The sequence below is a fragment of the Puma concolor genome, chromosome D2, assembly GCF_028749965.1.
Source record: "Puma concolor isolate L17-30 chromosome D2, mPumCon1.1.hap2, whole genome shotgun sequence".
Lineage (NCBI taxonomy): Eukaryota > Metazoa > Chordata > Mammalia > Carnivora > Felidae > Puma > Puma concolor.
The window spans coordinates 62,333,634-62,357,674 of NC_141677.1; the positions used below are offsets into that span (position 1 = coordinate 62,333,634).

The window sequence follows — 24,041 nt, forward strand, 5'->3', positions numbered from 1 at the left end:
GGATTTTAACGTGTCATACCATGTCGAGACAAGAGCGCCTGAAAATAAGCATTATCTTGGTTTGTTTTTGTGCCATCTTCTGGCCCCCAGATCTCAAGACAGCAATACCAAAATGCCTTGATGGCATCCCGGATGGACAAAACTCCTCAGTCTTCAGACAGTGAAAACACTAAAATTGAATTGACTCTTACGGAGCTGCACGACGGGTTGCCAGACGAGACAGCCAACCTGCTCAATGAACAGAACTGTGTGACACACAACAAGGCCAATCACAGCCTGCACAGCGAAGGTGCCATCTAGGGCGCCCCCCCACCAACCCTCGCCCCCACTCCCGAGGCCTCAGGCCAGCTGACCGTGAATCCCATTAGCGTGAGCTTGTGTGCCGTGCTGCGTCCTGCAACATCCTGAGACCAAAGACTTTGTTCCCTTCCTGGAAGCAGCAGAGGAGAACGGTGAGGGTGGACTGGAGACCAGAGGTGTGAGATCGACAGCTAGGGCATGGCATCCAAGATGGTGGAGACGAGCCTCTTCCACCCAAATAGAATCATGTTTATTTTTTCAGTTGTACCTTTTATTCCTTATTCACTCTCCTCCTTCCTCAATTTGCATGAAGTTGAAAATTGTTGCGGTTTATTATTTTTTTGTCCCCTAAGAGATCATGTTTTTAAAAAGTGTCTTTTGCAGAGTTTTACGTTGTTGTGTCTGAACTCTGCTGTGACTCCATGATGTGACCCGCACAGAATGGACTTGCTCCTCGGCCCTCGTAGGGAGGGGTGCGCTTCCTCTACACCCAGCGGGTGTCGCTGTGGAACTTGAAGGATGAATGAAGAAAGCGGTCGATGCCAACCCGCCACGTCTGTCCCACTGTGGGGTGGAGCCTGCACGGGGGGGGCCTGCAGCCGCCTCTGTGAGCTCAGTGTTGTTTTAAGTTAATGTTTAACCGTGTCCCTTCCCCTCAGAAAGGTTTAACATTTGCTTGGAATGTGATTTTGCTCCTACTCTAAGGAATTTTTATCACCAAAATGAATGTTAATGAATTTTAAACCCATGGTTTATCATTGGCAAGAGGCAAGGTGACTTCACCCCGACATTCCTACAGCCTGGATTCTCCGGCCCAGCCAGGCCTTCTCCCCAGCTTACCGAGCGCCGTCACCCACCTCCCCGTCCTCGCTCTTGTTAACCCAGGATGCTGCTACACAGATGCCAAATGGAAATCTTCCACAGGGCTTTTGAGTAATCATGTGGTGTGGAGTTCAAGCTCCTCCCCTTCCCACCGGGACCTCTGTCATGGTCAGAAAAGGAGTCGGCTTCCAGCCATGCCTTGAGGGCACTTCTAGACCCGTGGGTTTAAAGGAGGGAACTTCGGGGTCTGCCAGCCCCCACCCCTGCTCCCAGGGAGCCAGCTGCCCCTCTTCCCCCTCTGTCCCTGGGCCCCTGGGGGGCCGGGCAGTGGCCGTGTCCCTCGCCTGAGGACCTCGGTGCCTCCCGCCTCAGATGCGGCCCACAACAGAGAGGCTGCCTGTATGGCCAGGGCTGCCTGAACGGCGTGGCCCCGAACAGGGATTCAGAAACCAAATGTGTGTTGCGGCCGTTTCATGTGTGCATCCGCCGCCTTTTAATGCCAAATTCATCACGTGTAGTGAAATTAATGTCAGGAGGTATTTCTTGAGTGACTGAATTCTTACCTATCTTATCTGTTTTAAGTGTTACCCGAGGGATGTGTGCATTTTGGTGGCAACGCTCGTACACTGAGTTGAATCCATACTGACGGCAGTGCTCGTGTAGAGCTGCCACTCCGTGCTGCCTCTAGTCACTAGCCAAGAAGATAGTGTTTTGTCCGCGGGGTCTCACTGAACGAAGGGAAGCCCCGGGCCAAGCGGCGGTTTCCTTCTCCCTCCTCAAGGTAGGAGCGCGCCCCCCAGGTTGGGCTCTGGGGAGGGTGGGAGCTGTGGTTGTGCAATAACCGGCCACCTGCTGGGCTTGCCTCCTGGTGAGCGGTTTGGGGCTCTAGTGTCATATGCGCATTTCCCGCAGTATTTCCTCTGGGACGTCGGTCCTGCAGTGTCTTCCTCATCAGGTGCCATGCCACTCAGTGAGGCAAGTACTGGCCTCAACTGGCAGAGGTCACGGCGGCGGGGGGGCCTGCGAAGGGGCTAAGCGGCCCGCTGCTGGCACCAAACCTACTACCACGGGATGGAGCCCCCACTTTGTCTTAATGTGAGTGAGGCCCTGCACTGTCAGTGTCCCCTTTCATAAACAGACCCATCCAAGTTAAAAGATCGCCATTTCTTAAGACGCATGTGGCTAAACACAACCCCAGTGTGGTGTGGGAACTGGGACTGTCCATGGGGTGCGCAGAAATGAGAGTTCCCTCTAAGGAAGTAAAACCTGGGTCTTGCACGGGGGGGTGGGGGTGATCCCCCAACAACCACGCCGTCCGTCCTCTGGGCCCGGACTGCGCTTGCCTTCCTGGTAGTTTGGTGGAGCCTGGCCTGCCACGCCATGGCTCCTCTGGCTTTCAGGATCTCTGCCCCCTCAGTCTCTGCCGACTGATCTGCTTTGCCACACGTGGCCCGTCTCAGGGTGCCTTGCTACTGGAAGGAGCTCCTGGAATCTGAGTTAATGTGTTGGATCTTTTTCAGAGCCCCACTGTTCCTCTGTGAACCCAAAAGCTCCGCGAGAGTCCGGGGAACAGAGAAGGGATTCCAGCTGCCAGCTCCTTGACTTCAGAGAGAAACAGAACTTCTCAACACCGTCATACCTGCTCAGTGTGGTGGCTGTTTGAAAAGTCCTCTGTAAAGTGCTGGCAGGGGTGGCTTTGCAGTGGGGGCTTCTAGAGGATGAAATTTTAGCCTCCCAAGTTTGCACTTATTTTCTGTAAGCCACTCTTTACCTTTGATTATTCCCATTATTCTGTAACAACAGGGAATCCAAAATAATTCCTGGCTCTAGTTCCATCTGCTTTGGGGAAAAGCTCAAGACCCTTCCAGTAACACTCAGTGTCATGAGCTATCAGATTCCTCTTCCAGGCCCCACTTTGCCTCTGGAAACTAACTTTAGGCTGTTGAAGGAGAAATGCTGGCTCATTGCTTCTCTGGGCAGTGGAATGATTTTAGCTTAGAAGTTCTATGCAGTTACATCTATAAAGTCAACGAGTCTGGCAGAGAAAACCCATCAAATACTTGAGATCCCCACGTACAGTAGTCAGTTCTTAGCACCACCAGTAGACCATCTTTTACTGGGGCTGCTGGCTTTGTAAGCGTGGAAGAGAGTGGGCTGTGGAGCAGACACAGGTCCTGGTGTCCTCAATGCTGCTGGAGCTCTCGTTGTCAGACCCAGGGCCTCTCCCTAGTGGCTTCCGTGGCCCCTGCTTTGGGCCCTGGCTCTGTGGGACCAGACAGGGCCTCCTCCTGCTCTGAGCCACTGTAGCATCTCAAATGTTCCATCTGAAACTGGATCCCTAGTATCCAGATGTTCCCAAGACCGTCTGCTTTGGCTTTATACATAAGAGGGGTGTGTGTGTGTGTGTGTGTGTATACGCATTTCCTACTGCCTTACACGTTCTTTCCCTTTATTTCTCTCTGTTCCACATTCATCAGGCGAGTCTAAAATTATATATTTAAATTTTCAGGAAAACATAATGTTAAGATTCGCACATGGATACTGGGATGCTAGTCAACTAGTTTAAGCCTTGGTTCTTACATAATTTACATTTCAAAGGGCATTCTACTTTGTCCTTCCCTCCTTCCTCACCTCACTTAACAGGAGAGAGCTCAGTGCCCATGCTGACATGATTGGCTTCTCCAAGTGGGAGGAAATAAGGCATCTTGCTATTATCTGACGTTACTTTAAGGAACGTCTGTGCAAAGGCTGAATGCAGAACTTCACACTAGTATGGAACATTAACTGTGAATATATTTACCTGTGCTATCCCCAGTACCATATGACTAAAGGACCAGCTTTTCCAAGTCGAGGAAAATAGTGGTAGATACAAGTAGGATTGCATTTTATCTAGGAATTGAAGTTAACAGGAATTGGGGCTATGCGGGGACTGTGAACTTCTGCCCTCAAATTCTCTTGGGTTGTGGAGCAGACCTAAGTAAGGCCCTGGCTGATTGAGCCTTTGTCCTGGCTGGTCAGAAATAAGAACAAACCCCAATCCTGAAAACCAGCCAGGGATCTGTGGCCCTTTTCATCTTTCCTGGCCCAGGAGCCAAGATTCCTGCAGTGTTTCCCAGGGGTGCTCCCCAACAAAAGACCCCTGGGCTGGCAAAGGAAGGGTGCTTACCAAACAAGAAGCTTCCAGGGAGGATTGGCTTGGCACACATCACACGAGTGGCATGGGCAGTTCTCTGGTGGCATGGGCAGCGGGAACAACTTCCCTGTCAACTTTTGACCCCAGGACAGAGTTTTCTTGTGGGCGGGGGGGTGGGGGGGTGGGGTGGGGGTTGACTGAGCTGGCAGTTCAAGGTGCAGAGGCTTCTGGGGTACAAGTGCTCCATTTCTCAGGATGCAGTTCCTGGGTCAGGTTTGGTTCTACTCTAGGCTCCAGGCTGGTGGTGCTTCTGTCCAGCAAGGAAGGACATCTGGGTGAGTTACAGGTTAATCCAGACGTAGGAGAGATTTGGGGAACTCAGTAGGTACGTGGTTTAGGGTGATTCAGAAACTTTCCGATGTAAATTTATCAAGGAGCAACGTACTCAGTGGATTTTTATTATCTCAGGGCCATTTACAAATCTTTATCTTTTCGTATTTCTTTTGTATTCAAGTGGGCTGATAAGAGAGATGAGTTCAGAGAACTCTAAAATGAGGTTCCTTTGCCTCATTTGAGGGTGAGTGGTGCACCTTTGCCAAGCCTGCTGATGTCACTGTCCCTCAAGGCTGCGGCAGTGGACCTTCTTCCTCTACCACCTGCAGACATTCTCCCTGCAGTGAATGCTTACTTGCTGGTTTTCCTTCTGCCGTGTCTGAAGGCTCCAGGGCCCCTGGTCAGCCCTAGGGACGGAAGGAGATGATGGGAATTCGCAGCAACTGCAGAGCTTGGAACTTTTCTCGTGCCATCTTGGGCCAGGGACTTTCTTGGCTTCTTAGACCTTTGTGGTTGGCTCAGCTTTCTGTCTGCATATGCTAGAGCCACCGACGTAATTTCACTAGAACCATTGTAAATATCCTTTGATGGGAAATACCAGGCTGTACTTGAAGCAACACAGGAACAAAGGTTCTAGTAGCAAGAGAGTAAAGTTCTAGGAATCTGTATACCAAGGTTTTTATGTACACAGCTCCAACACATACTATCAGAAAGACTTGAATGAGTACACGTCTTTGAGTTTGAATACCTGTTGGGGTATTAAACATACACTGGAAGAATGACTTGCCTCACTTGGCAGGGGATCTTCTGGCATTTATCCCCATCTGACCAATATGGAGTCACTTGGGAAGTGATTCTTTTGGGGCCAGATTCTTCTTCAGGTTCACCCTGGAGAGAATTATTACATGGACCTGGTGGGGCTTGGCTGCCTTCCCTTTGTGTTGGAGGCCCAGGCCCCTTGGTATACACAGCTGGTCTCAGGCTCCCAGAGCAGAAGGGAGTGGGAAAGAATAAGGCATCAGGACTTTGATTCCCCAGAGAGCCCCATCCTAGCTTCTGATTCATGATTCCATATCTGGAGTCTACTGTGAAGGTGGAGTATATCAGTCCATTGACTTCTCTTGTTTCTGGAGTCCTTTAAATCTACAAATGTATATGCTTTATTTTATATTATTATTTATTATGTACATATGCCTCTACTGTTAGTACATTGTCTGTGACTAAGACATTTCCTAGAGCCCCTCATCCATGGAGCCTAGGGTTCTGTTGTCCCTTAAAGTGGGTGAGAAGGCAGTGGTTTTGTTTGTTTTTGTCATAAAGAGGTTGCTGCTCTTAACGTTGACCCTAGCATCCTGGCCCCTTTCATCCGGCCCACCACTACTCCTGATGGACTAATGTTTGGGATGATGATGGAGGCAGGGCTCCCAAGTACCTCCATGAAATACTTGAGGTTCTGGTGACTGGGTCTATTCTGTATGCAATTGATGGTATGTAGCATGGCTGTGAGACCAGAGTGTCCTTCCTCACTCCCATCCTCCCAAGCCAGGTTGGCAAACTGGCCATTTCCCACCTTGGATTGCAGAATCCATCTCTCTGGACCATGGAAGCTGCCTGCCCATCTGGGCTTCTAATATGCCTTTTCTTGGTTTTGAGGCCCAATGCCAGTATTGCCTTGGCCCTCAAATAAGACCCTGCTTTGTGTCTGATTTTCACCCTCCTCAGCCTTTATTGTGTCATAGTGTACATTTCATGCTTTTCAGCAGTGAAGTTTTCCAAGCACAGTATTGAGAGCTGTGTACATAAACCTAAAGAAGCACAAATGACGTGTATAGGTTTCATGAGCTGATTGTCATAATGAATGCATTTTATAATTCACATGATGTTGTAGATTTACAATCTCTCCTATTTATTTTGTACCAATTTATTTGTAAATTTTGTGATTGTTTTAAAAAGTTTTTGTTCATTTCTATTATTCTATTTAGATAAATGATGATTTTCTGTTCACCCTTCCAGCGGATGTGTGTTCCCTCTTTCCCCTTTCATCTATGCAACACCAACCTCGGTCCCCTGCCCAATAGCATCGCTGTCCTGGTGGGAAAGCTGGGATTGGTTGTCGGCATGGCAACACAGCAGGGCATTTCCGTTGGACACATACCACGAAGTCTTATGTTAAAAGAGAGAGATACCAGAAGTGGGCCTCCACCTCTACCACAGTCTGGTCCCACCGGTTCCGGGGTGGGGGTGGGGAGGGCGGGGAGGGAAGGTTCTCCTTTGCAAAGATTGTAGTCTGTCCCCTGTTGATTCACTCAAATTGCCCGACATTTGCTGCTCGAACAACACACAGTTCAGCTGGGCAAGTGTCCAAGCTGTTTTTTCCTAGGCAAGACCAGAGGCCTCCTTCAAGCCTCTCCGCTGGCTCTTGAAGATGAAAACGGCTCTGTAGGTCCTCTGCTCTGCAAAGGCTAGGAGAAAGGTGGTAGCCTGCACAGATGGTTCACTCTCAGGTTAAAAAGGTCAGGCCTGAGTGCAGGAGTCGCGTTCAGATGCTCTTCAGGATGCGGTAGGCATCCACCTTCCCTAATAACCCAGTGTTGGGGCCCACATTCCTCTTCCACCACCACTGCTTTTCAAGTCTTCTGTGTTTCTTCTTAATCCTCCTCCTCACTCATACGTGACCAGACCCTGCAACTCTTCTGGTCGAGGCTCACTGCCCCTCTGTGGCTTATTCTTGGATCACATCTTTCTGGAATCCATTTTTCCTCCACTCCTAGCCTTTATTTATTTTACAATCCAAAGAGGATCATGCTCTGAGAATTGAGCCTCTTGGTGACTGGCCCCTTACTTACACTTGCCCTGTGGACGGAGACTTTTCAGTGAAGGGCTGCTGGCAAGACTGGCTTTGGAACATGCCTGACCTAATCACCATGTTCCCTTCCAGAGTCATCACCCCCAACTTCGGGAAAGTAGAACAGAGTAGACCTATATTCTAGCAAAGTGTTACCTTCTTGGGAGCCTGTTTTCTTTCCTTAGAAGCAGAGAAGAAAGCACTAAGGGAGGCTGGGGAAGGAATTCTCTCTCCAAAATAGCAACTCCCACTTGGCTGTTTTGCTTAGTTTTTCCTGCTTTACTTTGTCTAGATGAGTCCTGAGCTCAAATCAGGAAATTCTCCAATAAAAGTAGAGGTGATTTTCCTAAGCTTTCCCTCGGCATCCATGGGGTACCTGTCAGTTCATTACTAAGCTTTACCATGAAGAAAGTTCTGGGGTTTCTAGTTCATAAAACAAATTGTACTGCCCAGCCCTTTTTCTCAACTTAGTACTTCTGAGGCAGAGATAGTGACCAGAGGGGCTTGCAGAGAAAGTGGTACAAACTGAATGACCTTTTCATAACCTGGAGTTGATTTCTGAAAACTTCTTTTGTACTTTTTAGAAGTAATTCGATAGCGATTCTTTAAAGCCAAAGGTTGAATCCTACTAGATGCCTAATAAGCTCTTGCTTTCTAAGACTGTTCCATCCTTTTCCATCCAACATCCTCCCATTTCTGCTCATACTGACATGTCCCAGAGCAAAGGAATGGTTCATAGGGCCCTTTCTCTGGGGTATTCTGTTAGCATGCCATCTCCCTTGGATGACTGCGAGGCCTAAGGGTGCAAGGGGGAATCAGCTGCTGGAGTTCTTCATCGAACTGCTTTTCCTGCTGGGGTGCTCATGACTGTGGAGTGCTCACACAGTAGGCCAGCACAGGATGGGAATATTTAGATTGAGCCAGCTTCCCTGCTACAATTCTGCTACATCATTGACTTGAGGGCAGTGGGTCCAATAATGAAATTACTTGCTTCAAAATAGCCCTACCCACAAGTCAAAGATCACCTCTGGTGAGAACCCTCTCAAAAAATTGGACAATAAGCATCTCTTTTTTAGTGTTGAAAGGTTTGCTTGGCAAATCTTTCCAACTATCTCAGGAACTTCTGAGACTCAGGACTAGTGCTGCCTTTCCTGGAGAGAAAGTGCGCTCAGTTGCTTGGGCTCCAGTGCACGTGGTGAGGTTTATCTTGGCCTGGCCTCTTCAGGACTTGTCTACAGCACTAACCAGACATGGCTTTGGGAAGAGCTTAATGGGAGAGCAGACCATTTGGGGACCTATTTGTACCTGATAGGATTCATGAGGAAATCGAATCCACCTTTTTTCTAGTAATAAAATGAAGCAAAGGTATCTCTGTAGGAAGAAATAGACTAGACCAAAAACTGGTTTAAATTAGAAAATACAAATTACTGGGGCACCTGGGTGGCTCTGTTGGTTAAGCGTCTGACTTTGGCTCAGCATGGTTGGTGGGTCCAAGCCCCACGCTGGGATCTCTGCTGTCAGCACAGAGCCCACTTCAGTTTCTGTTCCCCCTCTGTGCCCCCCTCTCTCTTCCCCTGCCCCGCTCTGGCGTGCACACTCTCAAAAATAAACATTAAAAAAAGAGAAAATATAAACTACTTAGAGTAACAGCAAGCTCGTATGTGTTCAATTGGGAGTACTTTTTGCGTTAAACCTCTTCAGTGGAACTTTAAAACACTATGTATTTTATTTTTGAAATTGTGTTATCCTTGTTGGAATAAGACTGCTGTGGCTTTGGGATGAAGATACTGTGTCTGACAATAGGGAAAAATGGGTGAGATTGCTAGGAAAAGCTGCCTTGTTCATTCTGTAAGTGAATGCTGTTTTTTGTTTTTTTTTAAGAGGATTTGCTTTCTGCTATTTGCACATACTCAGCAGTAGGAACAGTGTGAAATGCTGGTTCATGTTAGTGGAGGTGCAGGATGGACGATGTGGGTTACAAGTCACCTGGCTCTGCTTCCCAGGTGCTGTACATGGCCTCTCTGCTGTTGGATGGTAGTGTATCGTTTTTATTTTTAGGGCTGCTCAGGTACCTCCATGGTAGAAATTTCATTCTAAGGTCCTTTCCAAGTTGCGTATCATTTGAAATGTTCCATTTGAGGAAAGATTTTAAGTGCCCTATGCTCTAGTCACCAAAAAAAAAAAAAAAAAAATCATGAGAAACCTAAATATTGAGGTATAAGCTTCAAAACCAAGCGAGGAATTGGGCCATGGACTATATGGCGATAGCTGGGCCACAGTTACCGTTTTTCCCACCATCAAGGAAAGGTTAAATAGTTTCCATCACACGGAATGTGTACAAAGCTCCCACCCTTAATGCAGACTTAGATATGCACTTGTTTGTCTCAGGCTATTTGTGGTGAGTAAGAGTATTTTTAAATGCTCTGTCAGCCTTGGAAAAATTGCAGGGCTTTAAAGTTGTTGATAAAATATTTCTTAAATAAATAAATCTGACTTAGTATCTAAACATGAACAAAGTACTTTTAAGTCTGACATGTCCCTGCAAGTGGCTTTTTAAAGTAGTTGCTTAAAAACAGTAACGGGACCAAGGATTTGTAGCTCCAATCATAACTTGGGAAGGGTGGCTTGAAGGGCTTGCTTTCTTATTTTAGGTCTCAGCAGAACTATGCTTATGGGAGGAGAAAATCTAAGGTTGAAACACCATAGAGATGAATGTAGGGGGCAAGTCCTCTTAAAAGGGAACCCAGCAGGGCTGGGGTCTGCTGTACCCGCACCTAGCTGCTGGGTGTGCCGGGGCCCTGTCAACCCTGTACATGCCCCAAGATTGAAAGTTCAGTCTAGCACCCAATAAAGGGCGTCTGGTGCTTTTCAAATACCCAGGGAAGAGATTTTGAAGAGTTGGGAGAACTGTGTTCTCACCGTGTAACATGCCTCAGGTTTAAAAAACAACAAAAACATTAAGTTCAGTCTCCTTAACTATTGGCAACAGCGAAACTCACATTCATGTTTTAGCAAGCTCAATTCTATCTACTGAGTGTCTGCCCATGGACCACCTAAACACTCTGTTCTGCGTCTTCTATGCTTATGGAATCCTGGCTCTTCAAGATAGGCTTTGCTGGTCCTTGAAGAAAGCTCTGATCAGCAGTGGAATTCTTCTTCCAATTGTGTTTCTTCCTTTTTGATCTTTGGACCCACTGTCAGATATCTGACTTTTAGAAACTCTTACACAGGTAAGATCTTATGTGAATAACACAATACCAAAAGTGTGGTAAATTAAAGCAAAGTGATCATAATGGTCCTTGCTTTAAAAGGGAAAATATGTAAATGTACCATTATAAGTTAGCTCTGCAGCTGCAGCCACTTAAATATTATTTGGCTTTGAGCAAATATAAGACTGTGCCAAACTGGGCACTAGCTCCACTTGAATGAGAGTAACTAATAGCTGGGGTGACCACAAACACACTCTCTAAAATTTTAAATGGGGACAGCATTTAACTGCTATTTGCAACAGCATTTGTAACCCAATCACTGTTAAAGTAGCGTATATTCCTAGTAGATACCAGTTAGAAAGTTTCTTGGCATGACTTCATATATAGACCATGTATCCTGAAAGTGGTGATATAACATGGTCTTGGCTATGTTATTACTGAACTGTGTTCCCTGCCTATCAAATAATTTTTAGAAAGCCTCACCTCATAGTCCTGTACTAAAAAACTTGACATGAAAAAGTTTTGAGGACTATTTAAGTGCTATAAATTTAGCCATCAATCATGCTATACTGTACCTTCCTGTAGAAGAATGTCAAATTGATGGCACTAGCCAAACCTACACCCACCTAAAGACCAACGGTTATTAAAGTTGTGCTACAGGAAGGGGTCAAAGTCAGTATTAGAAATATACTTTATTGAATTCTACAGCAACTAATCTACCTTCTGTGTTCACCAGGAAGAATGGAAGGAATATATAAAGGTTAAAGGGAAAGTCTGCACTATTCAAACTGCTATAGCCACTCTGCCGACGGCGAGGCAGCCCGGTACCCTCTAGGACACAGTAACAATCCCTTCTTGTTCAAAATAACAAGTGATTTCTCTTGGGATTCTGAAGTGCATTTATTCACATGATTGTGCCCTCTGCTTTAGTAAGGTTCTGACTGATAGAACCCTCTTCCCATCCTCTCATGCTTGACTGTGGAATACAGTCCACTCTAGAGGACAGGGAAGGCCGGAAGTCTGGGCGGCACGAGCCACACTGGCCCACGCTAATGACTTTACTCAGTTATGCTCTTTCACGGGGCTTGCTCCTTTGTCCTCTTTCAGCTGAATTCTTTCTCTAGATTCACTCCAGATGAGAAAAAGACCGCTTCTGGATAACAAGCATTTCTACTATCAAAAAAATGTAAGATTAGATGAAGACTTTTACTTCAAGACAGAATCACTGCAGTGCATTCCAGGCAAGCCCTATAGCAAACCAAACACTTGTGCAAGACCACTGAAGCCTGCAGTCTGCCCCCAGGCACTGAGGACACTTCAAAGCTTGTAAACGGAACCTTGACCTTAACAGAAGACCGCATTTGGTAATGGAAACAATATATTTCTCCACTGACATACAATACTGTGTAATGCACTGAAAATTTCAGGATGGACTTTGGAGTAAGAGCACAATTTGTAACATATCATTTTCAGATCACCTCTTCGTTCCACTCGGATACTCTTCACTAGCCCTGGTGTATCCAATATATACTGAGGATGAAACCAGACAAGGAAATGGTGTCACAAGCCACAATGGAGCCTTCTGCATGCAGTTCAGCCCGGCTTTACCCTTGCTTTCTTCCAATACAGACTCCATTACAATTGTGAACCATCTGCAGAGTGCAGACAAACAAAACTACTAAAAAGTATCTCTCTATGATTAGAATATTTTAAGGTCTTCAGAAACTTCGCACATGTACCTTTGATGGAGCTCCCCCACCCACCACTAGAACGCAAACAGGGATATCCTTTGCTCCTGGAAGTCCTGCCAAAACGTGTTTAATGGATGCTCAGTTTTGGTTTTCCTCCTTATTCTTCCTCTTCTTCCTCCTCTTCATCATCATCTTCATCATGGCAGTGTGTAATTTCCTGGGGGGCCAGTGGGAAGAGGTTGGGGGGTTTAATTTCACTAATCGACCGGGTCAACTGGTGCCGCTTGTAATCAGTATCTTTGAAATCAACTGATGTGCGGTTCCGGGTAGCAAGAGGGGACTCCATCTCATTAATATCTACATGTGTATGTTCCACCGTTGATTCATGAGGCATCTAGAACAAAGTCAGAAGGTCAGAAAGCAGGTGGAGTGAAACAGTTTCCCAAATCCTAACCCCATCTCCCTCGGTTAGGTGGTTGTGCAGAGACAGGTCTATAATGGATCAAAGGCCAAGCCAAATTAGATACTTCAGCATCTTCCGGGAACTACCTTCCTCTCATCCCCAACTCTTAAAACAGCCCAGATCTCAATTATTAGAACCCGAAACTGGAAAAGATGGGGGGAGAAAGATTCCTATTTCACAGCAAAAAAAACAGTCCTGCTATAGATCAGTATCTAAACACAGCACTATAAAAACTGCAGTGCTCACAAAAGAGGAAAGTCTTCACTACTCAACTTTTAATATGACAAATTTCAGAGTACACTTATACCCTATGCCATTACCTATACCTTCTCAAAGATCCTTTTTGGTGCAAGCATGGAACTTGGTTATGGGCTTTTGCACATTAGGAAAAAAATGCAAATTAGGAAAAAATGCCTGGGTGGCCCAGATGGTTAAATGGCCAACTCTTGATTTTGGCTCAGGACATGATCTCACCATCCAAAGGATCAAGCCCCGTGTTGTGCTCTGTGCTGACAGCATGGACAGTGCTTGGGATTCTGTCTCTCCCTCTCTCTCTGCCCCTCCCCAGCTCTCAAAATAAACAAAAAAAAAAAAAAAAAAAGACCCAAACTCTACTGTGCCATCCCACAAAGCTGGCTGCAGCTCTCAGCAGTAAGTGTCTATCTTTATTGTAAAGAGCAGCCTAAGACTGTGTCAACTCACCAAGACGTGGGCAGCTCTGAAGAGGTAGCTGAAGGGGTAATAGAGCAGATTGATGAAGGAGGCTGCATAGAGGTCAGCGTACCGCATCACCTGGCTGGCGAAGAGGGTCTGTCGGGAGCCACTGCGGAACAGGCTCCCCATCATCCCATAGCACATGTCCATGTCATGTGTTACTTTCTGCAACAGACAAGAGACTGAATTCTAGTAGTTGTTGGGTGCTGGCTATGTGCCTATCCTTGTATCACAGGACAAAGACAAAAATCACAACTTTATTTTCCAAGATCTCTCCCAAATCCCATTTGGATACCTTAATACGTCTCTGGATGGAACTAATGTCAGGGCGCTCATTGCTGCTGCTATCAAGGTGCCTGGAGGCGAAAAAAGAAAACTCCACTGAAAATCTCTGGGAAAGAGGTCTCTTAGACCTAGCTGATTCTCAAAGAGGTAGATGGTTTTAGGGAAGAAATGTTTATCTTTAGAATCTGGAAACTTACTTGTAGAGTTCAGCCAAGAAAATATCCAAGCTCTGAAGCTCTTCGAAAAGTGCTAAAGTTTGGAAGGAAAAGAAAAATGTTTTCAACAAAAAGCATTCAGGTTTTAACTCTTCTGAAACTAAAAGGCTGCAGCTATGACTGAAAGGTAAAGCTATGGTGAGTGTACAAAATGACTTTATTCTCCTGCTTGGGATCTGGCAGCAAGTGAAAGCCACGATTCCTTCTTCTACTTCAACACAGCTAGCTACAACTCTTCTTTCCCAATGGATGCTAAGTGCTAATTTGTATCCCATCGGAGGTGTGTTGCAGCAAAACAAGTGTTAACAGTTCCATTTTCAGATCAAAGAATGAGGATTAGGGGACGTGTCCAGAGTCACAAATCCAGGAAACAGAGCCAAATCAACTAGACTAACAGAATTTCAGAGGTAGAAAGTTGAAAACGGGCATGAAGGACCAGCCAGAAAATCCCACCAAGGACCAGCAACAGCCAGCAGCTGTTGCCTGTTTTGTTGGGGTTCTGGCCTTTCTCAACCTGGGTTCCCCAGAGAGAAGCCCTAATGTATATACTGTTTTAACAAATTTTCTTTACCTACCGAGAGTCACCTAATCAATTTCTCTGTTCTGTGGATCAGATGAGGAGCCTAGGTTGAGAAGGGTTGTTACTTGTATCTTTATATACACATTATTCCAGTTAAGTCTCAACTTTATAAAGTAGGTATTATCCTCATTTTCATATTTGAGGAAACTAACCCACAGTAACTTGACTAAGGGCATGAAGGTATTAGGTAGTAGAGCTGGGGTAACTACCTGACGCAGTACCTCTCCCCACACTGTGGGTGATGCTAGCTAGGACTGGCTGGAGAATTTACGGGTCAAACGGGTTTACATAACTAGACCTACAGCTCAATTCCATGTACAGTTCAGAGGATACAATTTGGCCTCATTCTCTACTTCTCAGAAGAGCAGGAAAAAAAAAGGGATGTAATTACCACTCAAAGTCATCAATGCCCCCAACATCACAGAGGCTGGTGGCAGAGAGACAGGGAACTAGTATGTGTGGTTGGAAAATATGGGACTACAAAAGGAAGTAGAATTCAGTTTAGTTGCTATAGTAATAGAATTCAGGATAGCAACATTCTGTCCTTAACCCTGAAAGAATGCAAGAGAAAGGCTGAACACCCGAACCTCTCCTATTTCCTCAAATTCTGGAGTTCTGTAAAATATCTGGCTGGAGGGAAGTATCTTTGACTACCTCTGCCTCCTCTCCCTTTCTCCCCACATACGAAGTAATAAGTTCATCCAAGAGGACTGATTCATACAGCTGGATATAAAACAGGAGTAATGGCTCCTTACAGCTCTTATCAGTCCAGACGTGCAGCTCCTGTGCAAGTTCAGGAATCACCAAGAAAGTTCGCCACCCTTGTCGTTTCTTTGATTTTAAAATGTCCCCAAAAATGTGATCTCCGATATACAAAATGTCCTTGCCCTTAGCTCCCAAGAGATCACAGACTGTATCAGATGAACCTGAAACAAGGGAATGAACAATGGGAAAACAAAAATGTCTCCATATTAAAAACGAGAATCCTAAGTACCATAACCATTAGATACTGTACTGATTAATTTTATTCTTATGCAAGGAACAGACTAGAAAAAGGGCTCACCTTAAAGACCCACCATTGTTTTTCTTTCCTCATTCCTTTTATTGCCTCTAACGCAAGGCCTTCAGTTCCACTGTGCTAACCAGAGCTCTTGAAAACCAAATCCAAGAGCAACAAAACTACATGTCTCAGCTTTAGTAAATATAATTCTCCCAAAGCACAGCCATTTCTCATCACAGAAGATCTGACATTAATTTTGTTTTGTTCAACAATTTCTCACTGCAATGAAATATGCATCAGTGTCCACAGGGGCTCCTAGAGGACCCCTTTGAGAACCACCTCAAATCATTCCAGGACACTGAGAAAAAGTCTCAAATACGTAAAAGGATGAGGAAACACTGATCCTTTTAGTGAAAATCAAAGATTCGTTAGGACATACTAACAACTTCTCAAACCTGTTCTCCCTGACTCCTACTGCATTAGCAGGTGACTAAAGCAGTTACCTTCAGGAGACAGTATCTTCAGAATACTAAAGTATAACTGGCACTCTGCCAGGAGGACACCAAAGCTTTCACGATGAAATCTGAACAAAGACTTAAACTAAATAAAGGGAAATCTGTGACTCACCTCCTGAGTAGACGATGCCATGTTGTAAGGGGCCTGTGTAGGTACCAATTTTCAGCTTGCCAGTTTTCTGTGAGAAGAGAAGACTTTCTAATAATTTACTGTTCTATCACAATCTCCACCCAAAATGCAATCTGGATAGGCATCTAAATGATTGGCACTTTTGAATTATATTCTTTTGAAATTATTGGGCTATCTCAATTAAGATTAAAACTCTGAAATTCAAAAGAAAGATATGGATAATAAATTAAAAATACCTGTTTCCTTAGGAAGAATAAGAGTGGGAAAAGGAGAAATACGAAGGACAATGTGCCAGCAGACAGATCATCCTCTTGACTTACTGTGTCCACCTGACGCAGTACTGTGCCTTCTCCAAAAAAGAGTGGCTTCCGTGCATCCACCAAGATCAGGTCAAAGTAGGACTGCCATGGTCGATGGGAGCTCCCAGGCTGATGAGGTTGAGAAACAGCAAAAGCCAAAACATCACTCCTAACCCTTGAGGCACTAATATTTAATCTCACTCAAATGTAAGGAATGTAGACATATTAAGTATACACAGAAGATCCCACTATTGTATTAAAAACACAGTGTGTTAGCGGCCATATTCTTTTGGAAGCAGGCAAGGTGAAAATATAAATTAACACATTTTAAATCATTTCCTCTACTAACATTTCGCAGCAATTTAACATATGAAGGAAAGTGTCCTCACACTCTGAAATAGGCAAAAAAGGCTCAAAGGTTGTGAAGGAAAGATGCAAACTGATATTCAAGAAGACAGTTTAAGAAAGAGGCAGATCAGCATCAGAACTTAAGTATACAAACTAACATGGAACTGTTACTAGCAAATTTTATTGGTTATGTTCTCAGAATAATGGCTCTAGGTACACATTAGCCTTTGGCTCATACTGGAGGCTCGTCACGGCACTAATAGAGAAGTTATGCCCATTAACATGCTTTCTATCCTGAAGTGGGACCAGGGTATTAAACTTGTAAGGTCAAGCTGTGCTTTTGGGTGACCTTTTCAAAACAGAGATTTACTGATATTTAACCAAAGAAGGACTAAGTCCCACAAGGATGTGACTAGGCTGCAATGAGTATTCCTTAAATTTAAGTGTAGCCACACTGTGGGAATGAAGACTTCTCTGCTAAATATCAAGATTAACTGTTCTTGAACAAAACTCAGCAATAACTAAGAGTAGTATCTAGAAGTTGCCAAGAATATACATATCTTTTGTTTCTTTTAATCATCTATCTTCCTCAATGTGAAAATTCCTTACTTTGCCATACAAACTTAGTAACTCCACACAGAACTTCTAGGCTGTAATTATTCTGATCCCATCCTACTAAATAACACAAATATCTCCCCTTTATTTCTATCTACTATGTTTTCAAATCTCTAGCAATGTTAAACTACACTAGCTCCTGCATTGCTTCTAAGGTTAATGAAGATTTCTAGAGGAGTTCTGACAATTCCTGACTCTGAATATTCCAGGATCACTAAATGCATTCATTATTACTAAAAGCAATGGTCTGTTAAGTTACATATAGTACCTTGGGGCCATGTGGGAAATCGAACAGGTAAGTCATAATTTTCTGGAAAAAAAAAATCCAACATCAGGTCCATATACTACTTTTGCAAACAATATGCAGCACCTAAAAAAAACTTCAAACCCAACCTTTTCATATGACGTGTCTTTTTCAATACAGGATTTATCACATTCTTTTTTCCCCTAAGTTTATGAAATCATGGCAGCTAAAGCCAGAAATTAATGCTTCATCATAACAAACTACAGCTGACATTCTCAGTAGGACATAGGCTTCTAGGATGTAATTTTGTACACTTCATCCATATATCCCTACCAAATCCTCTTAACGGACTGCAATACATATTTGGAATTGGTATCTGAGGTCAGGGCATCGACAAAACTAATGACTCACATGGAAATAATATACGTTGGCCTCCTTACTATTTATTGTTTCTAGACTAACCAAGCCAATGAACCATTAGATTTGTTGGCTTTGTAAGACTGCTTACTCCAACAAATCACCAGATTTCTAAATCAAGATTTTGCATGAAGAGAATTGCAGAGCATTGGGCTTCTTGCTAGTACTATAAACCTGTAACTGTCTTAGCAAAAATAAGATGAGGCTAAGGAGTTAAGCTCGCTTTTCAACATGCTTTAGTCCTGGCAAAGATAATGTCTAAGTTAAAAGGTAGTAAATTTTGATGGCGAAGAGTCCAAACATCTTTGCACCATCTTCTGCTATCTGGCTCCCAGCAGCAGGGAGGGCATTTACACATATGCAGTAAATAAATGTGTGACTTCTCAAGTTTGGTGCATAAGTGATGCACCAAAGAGACACAGAAGCCTTTTTAAAATCAGCACAAAGGTTTTAAACAACCTCCAAATTAAAACCTTCAAGTAACCAACTGTAATCAGGGAAAAGTCAAAAGAAATATTTAGAAAAATTTGAGAACCACTCCAATGTGGCCCTTCAGCTATATATTCTTTTTCCACTCTGCTCTCAAAATGATATGGCAAAAAAATACCCTCACTTAACGAGTGTCCTCATGATCTTCATTCCCAGTTCCTTAGGCCAAAGTAACTCCTCTGTGTAAATAAACAAGTATGAACATTAGGCACTTACATCTGTGTATTTATAGTCACTGTTGGTGGCAAGAAACACTTTCCCTACTTCCTTCATTCGACTCAGAAGCAAAGGCAGTTTTCCCTGAAATGTAATATGATGATGAGTGAAACACTAAACCACAAATACACAGTCACTTCAACTTTTGTCTACCTGAGTAAGCATAGGGGATGCGCTCTGAGGGTTGGTTGATTTCAGAGTTTTACATTTAAAAGACCATATTATCATTATGCGTGAAGTATTAAGCTAGCAGTATACATGGTGTATATAACATATAGGTGTATATATAAAATGACACATACAGATGATATGATTAGATATATTATTAAATATGCTTATTAAAAACACCTTGGGGCACCTGGCTGGCTCAGTCGGAAGAGCATGCAACTCTTGATCTCAGGGTTGTGAGTTTGAGCCCCACACTGGGTGTAGAGATTACAAAAAATAATAATTAAATTAAATTAAATTGAAAAATAAAACCATCTCTACCTTCCTCATGTTTGCCTCAGGAAGGAGTTTAAATTACCTTGTAATCTCTTAAAATATATGAATGAGGTATATTAAAGGTGAGGAGAAGCTGATTTTAAACATCACCAGCAAAATACAAGGAGAGCATAAGATATGGCTTCCCTGTGTAGGCTTTTCTCTTGTATACCTTGTAGAATGAAATGTCATGTGCAGGATGGAACCTAGAAATGCTCAGACCCATCTGCAGACACATGAGGAAATTCTAACTCCTGATGAGACTGGAAAGAAAAGCAGCTTTTCCTTCTCTCACACTAAATAGGTTCCTTCACTCAAATTCTCCTGGACCTCTTGTGAACCCCTCAGTGTTCTCTCTTGAAAGAAGAGTGGAATTAGGAGTGGAGGGGAAAAAGGAAGTACAAAGACTGAAAACACTAAGAAATCTGTATCAAAGTACTTTGAAAAAAATACTGCATTCCACTACTCATACTCTGTGAGAAAAGGAAGTATCTCATCTCGGAGCTGTGTTTCCTTCTTACATTAAAGTAATTCCAAATTTTTGCACCACTGGTTGGAATGCAAATTGGTACAGTCACTCTGGGAAACAGCACAAAGGTCTCTTAAAAAGTTAAAAATAGAACTACCCTATGATCCAGCAATTGCACTACTATCCAAGGGATACAAAAATGCTAATTCAAAGGGGCACATGCACCCCAATGTTCATAGCAGCACTATCGACAATAGCCAAATTATGGAAAAGGCCCATATGTCCACTGATGAATGGATAAAGAAAATGTGATTGATTTGTGTGTACATACGTGTACATACACACACACACACACACACACACACACACACACACACACACACACACTGGAATATTACTTGGCAATCAAAAAGAATGAAATCTTGCCAAATATTTGCAATAACATGGATGGAACTAGAGTGTATCATGCTAAGCAAAGTAAGTCAGAGAAAGACAAATATATGATTTCACTCATGTGGAATTTAAGAAACAAAACAGATAGACATGGGGAAAGGAAGGAAAAATAGGATAAAAACAGAGAGGGAGGCAAACCATAAGAGACTCTTAAATATAGAAAACTGAGGGTTGCTGGGGGTGGAGGGAAGGGGCATTAAGGAGGGCAGTTGTTGCGATGAGCACTGGATGTTGTATGTTAAGTGATGAATCACTAAATTCTACTCCTGAAACCAATACGACACTATATGTTAATTAAACTAGCCTGATTTTTTCCCCATATTCTTCATCTAGCTTCCCTTAATATTAAAGATCTTACTTACACATAGTACAATGATCAAAACTAAGAAATTAACATTGGCACAATTCCATAAACTACAGATTTAAAAAATTTACTGTATAAACTTGGACAAATTATATATAACCTGTGTTCCTCAGGTTTTTAAAAATTATTTTTTTTTTGTTTTTGAGAGAGTGCAAGTGGGGGAGGGGCAGAGAGAGAGAGAGAGAATCTTTTTTTTTTTTTTTTTAATGCATTTTTGTCTTTTAGAGAGAGAGAAAGAGTGCAAGTGTAAGCAGGGGAGAGGCAGAGAGAGGGGGAGAGAGAATCCCAAGCAGGCTCCATGCTATCAGCACAGAGCCCAATGTGGAGCTCAATCTCATTAACTGCAAGATCATGACCTGAGCCAAAATCAGGAGTCAGATGCTTAACCAACTGAGCCACCGAGGCACCCCAGAGGGAGAGAATTCTTAAGCAGGATCCACACTCAGCACAAAGCCCAACGCGGGGCTTGATCTCACGACCATGAGATAATGACCTGAACTGAAATCAAGAATCAGACGCTTAACCAACTAAGCCACCCAGGAGCCCCCTTCAGCTTATCTACAAAGCAGAGGTAACAATACCTCACTCAGGGTTATATGGAAGATTAAAGGGCATGTAATCACTTAGTACAGTGATGTACACACAGTAACTACTCTAGCTGCTATTATCATTAGAGCTAAAAAGACAAATGATATACTGGATCTTCTTGCCAAGGAACAAACAGGGAAAACTATCCTAAGACCTATGTTCTGGCTGAAAATTCCTGGTGATTGTACTTGACATATATTATATCAAGACAAATTAGTATCTTCCTTTATCCATTTCATTATAAATAGGTTTGTTATTGATTTCCCTGATTTGCAGATCTATTTTCCCCTTTATTACTTACATCTTTGACTACGTACTTCTCAAGATTTTCAACTGTCTTTTCCTTAAGGGAGCCCTACAGGAAGAAAAAAAGGAAAATAAGAACAAAATCAGTTTTTAACAGTTTATACTACTATCAACCCAATGCATTTTTAAAGTATTTACCAAAATGGAAAAGTACATAAACTAGAAATGGCCATGATAAAGCAGATGTGATTTGCTGCAACTCTGCCTCCAAAAGGTATTTAAAATATAAAACTATGTTTATTGTAAACAAGAAATCAAAAGGTATTTCATATTTTATTCAGTATAATTTATAGTAAGTATAATTTTAATTAGTTAATGTATTAGTCAAACAGGAGGTATTTGGAAAAAAACAATAATCATCCTCAAAGGTAGGGGGAAGTATAATCTTAATACTAAAATCTCTTCTAAGTTTGGGAAATGAAAACTGAAGTAAGAGCTGGAAGCCAAGCAGGATCACGGGAGGAAAGATCAGCACAACTTCCGAAAGTAGGACAAAGACAAGAAGAAAAGTATTCTAGAGAGCTGTCACTAGGGGGCAAATCCTTTTTTTTTTAAATGGAAGAAAAATTCTGCTCTATTTGCACTTGGAAAGTTAATGTCAGACCACAAGACACAAGCCACAGAGTGAACAGGCGACGCAGCAGCTCCCAGGTACCTTGTAATGAACCCAGTCAACAGCATCTCTTACATCCTGGAACATACTCCGGTAAGACATGAAGAGGTCCCCATCTTTAAATCCTGTTTCACAGCTATACAAAGACGAAAAAAACATGACAGGGAATCCAAAAGAGGGTAAGTAAAATGAATATCAAACATTGCCCAGGGGACCCAAGGATTCCATGATCACATGGAAAGACTAGGCTAATTAGGAAAATAATTACTCCCTAACGAAAATCCATTTTGACAACCAGAAAGGACTACAGTGTTCAATGGAATACAATAATTGTGAACAAATACAAAGTGATAGAACAATATATTGAACGAAACCTAAAAGGTCAGTTCCAAAAATATCATGTTCTTTTACTCATCACTTTTAAGAAACAGGTTCCCATCAAAGAAACATTTAAAACTTAAAATTGGTCATTTAGGTGCTCTTCATCCTGACTCTTCTGATGTTTTCTCTAGGTACAAAGGTATTGCCTTTTTTCTATTTAGCTGAGTGACTTGGTGCCCCACCAGATTTAGTGCCTTGAAGCGGATAAGGCCTAGACAGGATAAGTTAGCCAACTCTGACACATACGGCTGAGCTTTCAGCAGTGGTTATACAATTTGCCCTAAAAAGGATAGGATACCTTGTTCAAGACTTAAACAAAATTTTACTTTGAGGAGGATAAACCATATTTACTCCTCAATCAAATCTTGCTGGGCCTGGGAATGAAACTAAACTGTCATCGCTGAATGGCTCCCGGGTAGCTGCTGTGAAATGAGTTGGGGGGTTTTAGTGTAATTCTGCTTGGACAGATAATCATCACACAAACCTCCCACTCAGTTGTCACAATTAGCACCTCTGCTGGCCGTCTTCATTCCCAGGAGAAGCCAATCAGAAGTGGTCCCTTCCAAACATGGCTGCAGCACACTGGCAAGGAGAGGGGGCCGTGTGGGAGGTGAGAGCCTGCATGGAGCTGCTGGTGCTGTCCCATCTCTCAGGCTGGCAATGTGGCATCTCTCACTAGCACTAAATTCACTTCAGAAAAGCAGAAAAGACCTACAATGGCCAGTTCTCTAAAACCCTGTACATTAATTTAAAAAAATCAATTGGAAAAAGAAAATTACACTATATACATACCTGGTATATCTAGGACAATTAGTAAAAAAATCTACTAGGCAAGCCAACAGGTAGGTCTCTGAAAAATGAAGAACAGATATTCATAAACATAAATGAAATAATTCAAACTTATTTCATTATCTCCCTTGAGCAAAGACAAATGATCATGAAAAGAAGGGAAAGCATCCGTATATATAAGCACAGAATGAGTCTACCTGGTAGGTTGAACAGTGTGTTCAGAATGTAAAATCTTTCAGTGTCATCCCGCTGGATAAATTTATTTGGATACTGCTCTCTAGTTTCTGGTCTGAAAGAAAAAATTTAAATTAACTGACATTCAAAAAATGAACATTACAACCATGAGAAATATTCATCATTCAAAAATTCATTCAAATATTTTGGTGGCTACGTGCAAGGCAGGGTCTAAATATTACACGTGAGTAGCTATGAAGATCAACAAGCTCGGGTTCCAGCCCTTAAACAGCCTTCGGTCAGCTAAGGGAGGCGAGTCACATACACAAACAGTTATCACAAAGTAAAAAATCACAACTGCCACAAGAAAGGTGCAGAGAGCTATGAGAAAACTGAGGAAGAGGAGACCATTTCAACTTAAGGGGTAGAAAAAAGTGTATGTGGGTGTGAGAAGAGGGAAATCTAGGAGGGATTCATGAAAAAGGTGGCACAGAAGCTGGTCCTTAAAGGCTCAGAAGATCCAATTCAGAAACTAGTCCAAACTGGGTAGAGACAGGG

The 24,041-nt window shown here is 43.2% G+C and overlaps 2 protein-coding genes across 13 annotated transcripts in view; one reads left to right on the forward strand and one right to left on the reverse strand.

Annotated features, from left to right (window-relative positions):
* CNNM2 (cyclin and CBS domain divalent metal cation transport mediator 2) overlaps nt 1-6,600 on the forward strand; it is a 149,426-nt gene extending 142,826 nt beyond the window's left edge. For 3 of the 4 annotated variants that reach the window (XM_086680758.1, XM_025917982.2, XM_025917984.2), the window contains one exon: nt 91-6,600. In XM_086680758.1, the coding sequence (XP_086536884.1) occupies nt 91-300 (210 nt within the window). In that variant the 3' untranslated portion in view covers nt 301-6,600. The remainder of the gene's footprint in view (nt 1-90) is intronic. The other variant, XR_015241801.1, reaches the window with a different exon arrangement.
* Nucleotides 6,601-11,315: 4,715 nt separating this feature from the next.
* NT5C2 (5'-nucleotidase, cytosolic II) overlaps nt 11,316-24,041 on the reverse strand; it is a 148,949-nt gene continuing 136,223 nt past the window's right edge. For 7 of the 9 annotated variants that reach the window (XM_086680761.1, XM_025917888.2, XM_025917887.2 and 4 more), the window contains 13 exons: nt 23,507-23,598; nt 23,313-23,370; nt 22,182-22,275; nt 21,522-21,575; nt 18,864-18,947; nt 17,766-17,807; nt 16,556-16,663; nt 16,218-16,284; nt 15,346-15,516; nt 13,993-14,044; nt 13,806-13,866; nt 13,499-13,675; nt 11,316-12,727 (listed from right to left, as the gene is read on the reverse strand). In XM_086680761.1, the coding sequence (XP_086536887.1) occupies nt 12,491-12,727; nt 13,499-13,675; nt 13,806-13,866; nt 13,993-14,044; nt 15,346-15,516; nt 16,218-16,284; nt 16,556-16,663; nt 17,766-17,807; nt 18,864-18,947; nt 21,522-21,575; nt 22,182-22,275; nt 23,313-23,370; nt 23,507-23,598 (1,297 nt within the window). In that variant the 3' untranslated portion in view covers nt 11,316-12,490. Of the gene's footprint in view, nt 12,728-13,498; nt 13,676-13,805; nt 13,867-13,992; nt 14,045-15,345; nt 15,517-16,217; nt 16,285-16,555; nt 16,664-17,765; nt 17,808-18,863; nt 18,948-21,521; nt 21,576-22,181; nt 22,276-23,004; nt 23,144-23,312; nt 23,371-23,506; nt 23,599-24,041 lie in introns of those variants that run through there. The other 2 variants (XM_086680764.1, XM_086680765.1) reach the window with 2 other exon arrangements.